Source organism: Camelus ferus, chromosome 18, assembly GCF_009834535.1.
Source record: "Camelus ferus isolate YT-003-E chromosome 18, BCGSAC_Cfer_1.0, whole genome shotgun sequence".
NCBI lineage: Eukaryota > Metazoa > Chordata > Mammalia > Artiodactyla > Camelidae > Camelus > Camelus ferus.
Window position 1 is genome coordinate 5,473,826 of NC_045713.1, and position 10,161 is coordinate 5,483,986.

The following is a 10,161-nucleotide window of genomic DNA, read 5'->3' on the forward strand; positions in this document are numbered from 1 at the left end:
ATATTGTTTTTCCCTGAAGCCCTCTAAAGGGGGTCAACTCGGAGGCGGAGAGGGATGATGTGAGGCTTTAGGGAGGCCCCAGTGGCTCATCCCCAGCCCACCCCACCCTACTCCCAGTACAATCCGTGAAAACGCTCTGGGTAACAGGTATGGAGGGGTCCCTTCCTCAACAGGGGACACAGTCTCTCTAGCTGGCTGTTCCTCAGGGGCCTCAGGCCACAGCTGGCTCCCTCCCTCAGCCTGGCCTGCTGGGCAGGAAACCCAGATGGGAGGTTTTCTGCCCTGGTAGACCACCCCCCACCGGCTTGGAACCTAAACTCTCACCTGCTTCTTTCTGCTGGCTTCCTCCACCCCCACCCCATCCCACCCTCATCTATGTTAATAGGGTCAAAGGAAGTTGTCGGACTAATCTCTCCCCTCACTTTATTTTCACACAAGTAAACTAGAGTATTAAAAAAACAAAACCAAGGGGGTAGGTACAGTTAAGTATTACAGTGCGTGCTTAGCATGCATGAAGTCCAGGGTTCAATCCCCAGTACCTCCACTAAAATAAATAAATAAACCTAATTACCTCCCCCAACCAAAACAAAACAAAACAAAACTAAGGGGGTATACTTAAGCAACTTCAACCTATGGTTCAATTACTTTAAAAGCAAGCATTTGCAAGAGATTGCATATTTCCGCCACTAGGAATTCAATGCCATACATTTCTTGTATTTTTTTTCTCCTCTTCAGAGGAGTTTCATCCAGGCCCGGGGCAGAGCAGGCTGTGAGGAAGCGCTGAACCCTAGCAGTCCTTCCCCACCTGCCCCACCAGGACTGGTGCAGCAGCCTCCTGACACTAGTCTCCAGTCCTGCCCCTCCCCAGACCAGATCGGCCTTCCTCACCTTGCAGAGCAAAGCCCAGCATCTCAGCCCAGCACCTGTTCCACCCATCTCCCCAGCCCCCTAAACTGTCACTCTCACCCCCTGAGGATCTGGGGCTCCAGCAACTCCGAGTTCCTGAGTTTTCCCCTTAAGCCCACCCCGGGCCCTCTCCACACCTCTGTTCACACAGCTGCCTCTGCCTGAGCTGACCGTCCCTGCTGCCTCCCTCAAAGTTGGGCATAACATTCCCTGGTCTCCTAACGATGCCGCCTGTTCTCTCACTTGGAAGGAGCTCCCATCTCCGATCAAATTCACCTCCTCCTTCACTCCAGGCCTTTCTCTTGGTCTCCCCCAGTGACCTGGGATAGCTCTCAGGCTCCCTCACTGGGTGATGAGGGCAGAACCAGGAAAGGATGGACACCTGGGGGTGGAGGGAGGGAAGGCGTGAGAATTAATGGTCCACCAGGCTGCCAGCCCATGCTTCTCAAACCTTAATGTGAAGCCAGATCACTTGAGGAGATAGCAGAAAAACAAATCCTGAACCAGTCGGTCTGGGGTGGGGCTGAGTCTGCGTTTCTAACGAGCTCCCAGGTGATGCTGATGCTGCTGGACCCAGAGCCACTTTGAGCCACAAGGGCCTAGCCAACTGGATTGGCTGCGGGAAGGGAGGCCACCGGGAGCCCAGGTGTGAGTAGCCATCATCCGGGGTATAAGATGGCAGGGCTGGTGCCGCCCCGGAGTTACCAGTGGGAGTGGCTTCATCTGCATCATGGGGTCGCACTCTGGGCTCCTCATCTGCTTTCTGCTCTGGGGAAGCACGGAGCTCTGCAACCCCCAGCCTGTCTGGCAGGATGAAGCCCAGCAGTTCGTGCCATCGATGCCGCCTTCCGTGATGGTGGAGTGTCTGGAGGCCCAGCTGGTGGTCACTGTCAACAAGGACCTTTTCGGCACCGGGAAGCTCATCAGGCCTGCAGACCTCACCCTGGGCCCTGACAGCTGTGAGCCGCTGGTCTCTGCGGACACAGATACTGCGGTCAGGTTTGAGGTCGGGCTGCATGAGTGTGGCAATGGCATGCAGGTGAGGCTTCTCCCCCCAGCCCCCCTGCAGCGCTAGCTCCAGGGGGATGACATGGGAGGAGGTGGTCAGTGGTGGTGGGGAGTGTGGATGTAGAGCCCGTGGGAGGTGGGCCGAGGGTGGGGCAGCTGAGGCCTGAAGCTGGGCCTTGGTGGTGGGGTGGGGGAGTTCATGCCTCTAGTTGCCGAAATTGGGTAGGTGGGGTGGAGTCCAGAGGTGGCGGTGCACTTTGGGCCAGGCCGGGCACCCCCATTCTGATTCCTGAGGATTTATGACCCCCGGAAGGAATCTAGGAGAGCTATAGCTGGTGTAGGGGGCGTGATACGATGCCCCGCGGGTAGCCCAGCCCTTGCTTGGGGCCCTAGACACATGTATGGAAGAGATGAACTTTGGCACCTCAGAAAGCCCAGAAGTCGTCACAGAAAAAGAATTCTGGCATCCCTCGCTCATGTTTAATGGCTTTGAAGCCTTGAACTAAATGCGGTGAGGGAGGGGGCAAAGGGCACTGTGGTCACCTATGTTGAAACAGGCTCCGAGTGGGTCCCGTGGGGGGCAGTCTCAAGTTGGGGGTCCGTAGGACGCATGTGCAGGAAGAGAGCTGAGTAATTCAGGCCAGATCCCTTCCGAGTAGAGGGGGAGGGGGACAGATCCTCAGATGACTGGACGGGGCCTTCCAGCACTGCAGGGCGGACTGGGCACAGCTGGTACACTGTTCCCTGGACTGACTCCCTGCTGCCCCTCAGAGATCTGTCCTCCCCGCTGTCATGCCCACCCTCCACCCACCTCACCCTGGACTCAGGTCTCAGCTTGGCTAGGGGCAAGTTCAGCTCCTGAAGTCCCCTTCTGGCACTGTGGTCTTAGTATGGTCCCCAGGGTCCCCCTTGAAGTCTCCTGCCCCTTGTTTTCTGGGGCGAGGGAAGGGCGGCAGAAGCTGCAGGAGTTATTTAAGGAATTATTCTAATTTAGTAATTCCCAATCTTTGGGCATTAGAATCACCTGGGGAGCATTTAAAACTCCTGAGTCCCATATCCCATATTAAATCCACACGGAAGTGGGGGCCAGACATCAGCATCTTTTAGAATCCCCAGGTGACTCTGACTGAGCACGGCTTGGAAACTCCTTTCCCCAGGGCAGTGTTCCCAGTCTCGCCTGATAAGAATCATGTGAGTGCTGGGAACGCCACCTGTGCTGTCCCTCAGGGCCCACGCTTGGTTTAGTGATGCTCTGCTGTCCTGAAATTCTTTCCTCTTGAATTGGGAGCCCCACATTTTCACTCTGCTCTGGGCCCCACAAATAGCAGCAGGTCCACGTGGGGCACTGGTTCATAGAAAGCTAGGACTCTCCTGTGAAGCGGGAGTGGTGAGGGCAGGCCCGGCAGCCGCCAGGGGCCCTTGGTGATGCAGACTGCCCCGGTAGCACCTCCTTGTGCTCTCCCTGCCTCAGGGAACCACTGAACCCGCTTCCACTTCTGAAATGGGCTTGAGAATAAGTCAGAAGTGGGAGGGTGAGTTAAGTGTTCACTGCTGTGGCAAAGAGTTAAAATTCTTGAAACTTTCTGGCTCCTTCCTGGGGACTTTCTTGGCTCCAAGCGTCCCCTGGGAAAGGAAACAGGGTGCATGTGTGTTGGTGGGGGTGGCAGCCTGAGAAGGAAGCACATACCCGATGTCTGGTCATCAGACGCTGCTTGGGGGTGACAGAGCTGATCTAGACCCCCGGTGGTGGTGTCACCATGCTGGGGTGAAGAGAGGTGCAAAGGTGGTTCCTGTCCAGCTTCTCCTGGGGTCAGTGGCAGAGCGGGCTTTGAACCCAGGGCCTGTGTTCTCTCCTCCACAAGTTACCGGCCCTCCCTGCCCCTTGCAAGGGTCGGGGACACCTGGGGCGGGTGGTGCCTGGTGGGATAAGGCCTCCCCTTTCCTTCAGGTGACCGAGGATGCCCTGGTGTACAGCACCTTTCTGCTCCACAACCCCCGCCCTGCGGAAAACCTGACCATCCTGAGGACTAACCACGCCGAGGTTCCCATCGAGTGCCGCTACCCCAGGTCCGTGTGGGACGGGCCTGTCGCTGCTCCGGTGCAGAGGTCCCTCGGCCAGCACATCAGCCTCCATCTAGAACCATGGCTGTGAGAAGGTGGAAGTGCTTGGGCTGTGGTCGCTGTCCCCAGTCCTGGTGGGCCTGTCCTCATGGCTGCAGCCGGTGCTGGGTGGCCCACAGGCTGGGATGCTTTTTCCTAGCCCAGATACCTGAGGTGTGGTTCTCTCAGTAGATGGGTCACTTGGGGGGCCTCTTCCATGAGACTCAGCGGGGCAGGCACCTGGAGACATCTGCCTGCCCCAAGGGCCCTCCTGTCCTGGTACAGCTTCAGTGTCTCAATGGCCTGAGCCTCCACAGTTAACCTGGATGAGGGCAGATCTGGGTCTAGAAACCAAACCAACCTGAGATGTATTTGTGATTGTGCTGCAGCTTGGATGTCTCATGGCTGGGAGGGGTGGGCCCTTCACAGATGTTTGAGTTTGGGAGGTTCAGGGGCATTGGGAGGTTCAGGAACAGGCTCAGGCTTCAGGTGATGTTCAGCCACCTGGCTGGGCCACCGCTGAGGACCCTGCAATGAGGTAGAGGCAAGATCCCCTCCAACGTGGGGCCAGGCCAGGGAGCCCCAGGCCGGGTGGGCAGCTGCCGTTCTCTCCCAGGCAGGGCAACGTGAGCAGCTGGGCCATCCTGCCCACCTGGGTGCCCTTCAGGACCACGGTGTTCTCAGAGGAGAAGCTGGTTTTCTCTCTGCGCCTGATGGAGGGTGAGAAAGGAGGGCGGGCTGGCAGGGCAGCTGGCCGGGAGAGCTCTGGCCATCCATCACCCCGACTGTGCCTTTCAGAGGACTGGAGCGCCGACAAGATGACACCCACCTTCCAGCTGGGAGACAGAGCCCACCTCCAGGCCCAAGTCCACACTGGCAGCCACGTGCCACTGCGACTGTTCGTGGACCACTGTGTGGCCACGCCGACGCCGGACTGGAACACCTCTCCTTCTCACACCGTCGTGGATTTTCACGGGTGAGGCTGGGCTACCTTTCTGGGGAACTCTTGTGACATGACCTGACCTGTCACCTGCCTCAATCTCTAACTCCATTTTTTTGTTTGTTCTCCTCAAAGTTGTCTCGTGGATGGTCTCACCGATGCCTCGTCTGCTTTCAAAGCACCCAGACCTGGGCCAGAGACACTCCAGTTCACGGTGGACGTGTTCCATTTTGCTGATGACTCCAGAAACACGGTAATGGCTTTTAATAGCCTGGAATAAGGTTGAACGACGGGGTCAGGCTGACCAGTCTCACTAGCTGGTGCTGTCACTCACCTGCTGTCTCCTTTAAGCAGCGATTTGGCAGATCTGCACCGTCCTAGTTAACTCTGAAAACTTACCAAGTAGATAAAGCCATGCGCTCTAGTGAGATCTTTGAGAGATTGGGAGAAAACCCGTGGAGGGTGGAGAGAGTCAGGGATTCTAGAAACAGAACAAACTAGGAGAACAGGGACTCAGGAGATCGAGCCCCAACAACCACAGCACCTGGCGACCAGGTCAATGACTTTGTCCTCACCAAGGTCAGCAGGGCCAGAACCCCGATGGGTGGAGTAAGAGTTAAGAACAGATGTCGGCCTTCCTGGAGCTTTCTGGAAGGGCAAGGAAAGCAGGTATGACCTTTTCATACTAGGTAGCCTCTTGAACTTGAACTTGATCGTAGGCTAGACCAGTGACTTGTGGGAACCTGAGTGCATCAGCATCACCTGGAGGGCTCGTTGAAATTGACCGCTGGGCCCCACCCTCAGGGTTTGGTCCGGTAGGTTTGGAGGAGAGCCTAGAATCTGCATCCGCAACAAGTCTCTGGGTGCTGTGGATGTTTGAGAACTGCTCAGCTAGAAGCCCAACTTGACACTAAGTAAGGGAAGGGTGGGGAGCTAAGACATGGACTGTGCCTGATGGCTGGGGCAGGAAGCACGGGTAGGGCTGGCCTCCAGCCAGAAAGTGCTGGTTAATTCTTACAAAGAAACATCCGAGTAGCTTTGAAATAAATTTCTCGACATAGGAGTGGGGGGTTAGGGGAAGTTTGGAATAGCTGATCAGGCAGGATTAGTGATTAAAGGAGGGATTTTTCCAACTCTGGCTCTGAACTAACCCCCTGGAAAGGTCATCAAACTCCTGATACTTGTGTGTAGTCCCATATATTTTCACTTAATTGGGCTGGGACCTGGCATCAACTCTCCACTTTATTAAATCTTCAAACATGTGAAATGGGAAGAATTCTAGCACTAACAGCTATAAACAGCTCCATACCTACCACCGAGGTTCTACGAGTAGTATTGTACTACGTCTAGTCACTAGGCTGTCTTAGAAATGCATCAGAAGCCACTTAAGCTCCCTGGGGCTTCTAAGCAATTAAGTTTACAAACCACGAGCCAGAAGCTCACCAGCTAGGTGGCACTGAGGGGCGAGGAGCCGTGTGAAGGTGCAGACCGCGCTGATGCTACCTTATCCTGCCTTGCAGTTTGTTACAGAAGGTAGATAGGAGGGGCACAACTGAAGCTATGGGGAGGTGACCTGGAGCTTTCTGATGGCAGGTCCTGGGTTGAATGGGGCTGGAGACAAAGGACAGACTCAAAGTCCTGGTTTCCAAATCAGTGGCCTTGTGAGTCCTCGGGTAGAGGATCCTAGTTGGAGCAGGGGGTTGACTTGATTTCAGAGATGGTCCACTGGGGAGGAAGGAGGGTGAGGCTTCATGCAGGTGGTGGCCTTGACCCCGGGTGGAAACATGAGCTAGTATCTGCCTCTCCAAGGATTGGGGGTCCTTAAGACCAGGGGATGATCCTGATCGATGGAAAGAAGCCTGAGCTCTGGAAAGGCTCTCCCTCAACGTGGGCAGATGGCCTGGCCAACTGAGTCTGTTAGGACAGGGAGAAAGAAACCTTACCCTAATGCTAATGTAATGGGGAACCACTTTGGGCTCCCACTTTGCATCAGACATACGCACTGGGAAGAAGCTGAAGGTCAAAGCCATTCCCTTCCTGGGATAAAGACCCTAAAGGACCAGGAAGCCCTTCTGCAGTGGGGCAGATAGAAGGCTGGCAGCCAGAAGTGCCTCTTGGCTCGTTCAAGTTTCCGAAATGGTTTCCCTGTTGGTGCTGTTGGCCACTAGGTGGTGGCTGAGGCTTGCGGTTCTGCAGAAGGCTTCAGAAAAGGCGGTAAAACATCAGTGCCTTCTCAGGTTTGGCAGTGTTGACACCCTAGACTATGAAGGAGGGCCTATAGCTGTGGGTGCTTCTGCCAGGGGGACCCAGGCTGACCTGAGCTCTGGCTTTATCCAGATTCCACCTACTCCAGCTGGTCAGGTGGAATTTCAGTTCCTTTGGGCTGGATCCCTGTCCCTGAGGTTCTGACTTAATGGGCCTGGGGCATTGGACATGCTAAGTGATGGATAGGTTTGGAAAGAGCTTAGACCAACAAGGATGATGGGTTCCAAATGAGAATCCAGTTTGCTACTTGCTTTAAACTTGTGGGCAAGTTAACCTTTGAACCTCCATTGTCCCATCTGTAAAGTGAGGTTCTGTAACCTCAGGGGTTAAGGGTTCTATAAGAACTGGCTTACTAGTCACTGCTTGGCCTAGAACGCCACCTCGTAACAGCTGTTATTTCCAGATATATATCACCTGCCATCTGAAGGTCACTCCAGCTGACCGAGTCCCGGACCAACTGAACAAAGCCTGTTCCTTCAGCAAGTCCTCCAATAGGTGAGAAGACCAGCTTGGACATGACAGGGTAGAAAACCTAGCCGGCCACCCTCATGTTTATTCCTCGCCATGTGCGCCCCTCTGGCAAACTGCTTCCAGCTGGCCACACGGCTGTCTGATGCTCTGATCTTTCCCTCTCAGATGGTCCCCGGTAGAAGGCCCTGCTGATATCTGTCAATGCTGTAACGAAGGGCGCTGTGGCATTCCAGGCCGTTCCAGGAGGCTGTCCCGCCTGGAGGGACAGTCTGTTTCCCGCAGTCGCAGGCACGGTAGGTCTCAGGAGGGCCCCAGCCTCAGGATGCCCTTTCCTCCATCTAGGGTACCTGTTGTCACTTCCAACAGGTGACATTCTTCTCCCTTGTCCCCCATTTAAGGCTGCTTTACCCCTAGGGGGATACAGTCCCAGGACTAAGAGGCTCCAAGCCCTCACCCCCATGTTGGCCAAGGCCATTGTGCAGTCACCCTGGAGGTCTGATGCATCATCAGGGAGGGGGTGGGAGAGAAGAATGCAGTTGTCAGAACAAAACCTACTAGGTGAGCCCACTGAGCAGAGCACTCCTCACCTGATTCCTGGCTGGGGACGGACGTGACCCTTGGATGTCTTGTCGTTCAGTGACAGAAGAAGCAGATGTCACAGTGGGGCCACTGATTTTCCTGGGAAAGACGAGTGACTACGGCATGGGAGGGTCGACCTCCTCTCCCACCTCTGTGACGCTGGGTGTGGGCCTGGCCGTTGTGCTGTCCCTGACCTTGGCTACCATTGTCCTGGCTGTCACCAGGCGGCGTCGGGCCGCTTCCCACTCTGTGATATGCCCTGTGTCTGCTTCACAATAAAAGAAGAAAGTGACCTCTGGGGTGTGGCACAGTGATTAGACAGGGGTGAATCGGGAGTGGCTATGTTGGGGCAGGGGACAAACCATGAGTGTCATGGGTTCAAATGGTGAAATCTAAGTACTGTTGGGCCTTTAGTGAGTCTATACTGTGGAGAGGCCAGATTGGTCTGAAGGCAAGCCTGAATTTTCCTGGGTTGGGGCATCGTGTCCTTCCTCGGGCCAGGGCTGGGTTCCCCAGGGGCAGCTGTAATCCCATGTCTCCAAGGAGGCCAAGATGAGAAGGGTTGGGGGCTTAAGTGGGATGGGCCCTGCCAGCCCCACTTCTAGGCTGGCAAAGGATCCTGTGTCTCTGGGCCCTGGTGGTCTGATTCTGGGGATGGGGCAGGGGGAAAGGACTTCTGGTCCCCTTCTGTAATGGCAGCAAGCAGAAAGCCACATGTCTATGCACTAGAAGCCTAAAAGCCAGAAGCGATGGTCTAGGGCAGTGGTCTGGGCGGTGGTTACCTTGGACCTGAAGCTGCTATTGAGAGCCCTCCGGGGGAGGAGCGTGCCGTGGCCAAGCCACTAGCTGAGGTGGGTGCTTTAAGGCTTCCTGTCACTGAGGGGAGCTGCCTATGGCCCCCCCACATAAGCTGCTGTGATTGCCACAGCCACTGGGAGTGCCCAGCAAGGGAATGGTGCCTCCAAGGGAGGTGGCTACGCTCCCTCTGCTGAGGGCACTGTGGGCTGGCCCTGAGCTGGCTCCAATTTCACGGCTGTGTGACTCACTCTCACTGGGTGAGGATCACCTTCACTGGAATCTCAGCCTGGCTAGTTACCTGCCCAGAGCCTGAGGCTGGTGCCTGCTGGCCGGGTCTGTTACGTATAAACTGCTTGGGACCAAAGGGCACTTACACAAAACCTTGCTCTGGATGTGTTTGATTTCGGGGTCTCAGAAGTATAGGAAGGCCTAGGTCCTTGCCCCTCCAAGTGTAGTTTTGTGACCAGCATTGAGCATCACCTGGGGATTTGTAGGAAGGGCAGAGTTCGGGGCCCATCCCAGACCTAAGAATCTGCATCTTAACAAAACCCCCAGCTGATTCTGATGTGTGACATGCACTGGGCTAGAGGATTTGCATGAGGAAGGAGTCCTGCTCCTCCAGCAGGTGTGCTGTATGTAAGGGAGTAAAAGACTGGGGGTTGGAGGAGTGGGCTTCCCAGAGGTGATGCTCCTGGAGCAAATCCTCCAAGAACAAGCAGGTCCTAGCTGGGCAAAAGGGGGAAGGTGGGTGTGAAGGGAAGAGAGGATGGGGAGAGCCTGTGCCCTGGGGGAACGGAGGGCCTCAATGTCCAGTAAGGCAGGGGATGGAGAGGGCAGCCTTGTAGAGCTGATGGAAAAAAAGCCACTGGAGGGCTGAGTGCCATGGATGGACCATCCCTGTTGGAGATCAACAGAGTAGCAGAGGATGGCTACTGGCTTCCTGCCACTGCCAGCTTGGCAGGTCATTTCATCTGTAAGCTAGGACTGTCAGGAGGTTGAGTAAGAGCCTTTGATGGAATCCTGGGCCCTGCAGTGGGGCTCCCAGGCCAGATGGCCCGTCTCACATCCCACCCAGCTCTACCCCTGCCCGAGCC

The 10,161-nt window shown here is 55.7% G+C and overlaps 1 protein-coding gene across 3 annotated transcripts; it reads left to right on the top strand.

Moving 5' to 3' along the window:
• The first annotated feature begins 1,376 nt into the window (after window positions 1-1,376).
• On the top strand, window positions 1,377-8,561 carry ZP3 (zona pellucida glycoprotein 3). 3 transcript variants are annotated; one of them, XM_032459602.1, is made up of 9 exons: window positions 1,377-1,554; window positions 1,718-1,945; window positions 3,863-4,062; window positions 4,631-4,734; window positions 4,813-4,990; window positions 5,090-5,207; window positions 7,623-7,714; window positions 7,856-7,983; window positions 8,328-8,561. In XM_032459602.1, the coding sequence occupies exons 2-9, from the start codon at window positions 1,745-1,747 to the stop codon at window positions 8,546-8,548; spliced, it is 1,242 nt and encodes a 413-aa protein (XP_032315493.1). In that variant the 5' UTR covers window positions 1,377-1,554; window positions 1,718-1,744; the 3' UTR covers window positions 8,549-8,561. The 3 variants fall into 3 exon arrangements, with proteins under 3 accessions (XP_032315493.1, XP_032315492.1, XP_006180992.1); XM_032459601.1 differs by lacking the exon at window positions 1,377-1,554 and having other exon boundaries at window positions 1,580-1,945; XM_006180930.3 differs by lacking the exon at window positions 1,377-1,554 and having other exon boundaries at window positions 1,583-1,945; window positions 3,863-3,981.
• Window positions 8,562-10,161: the final 1,600 nt, after the last annotated feature.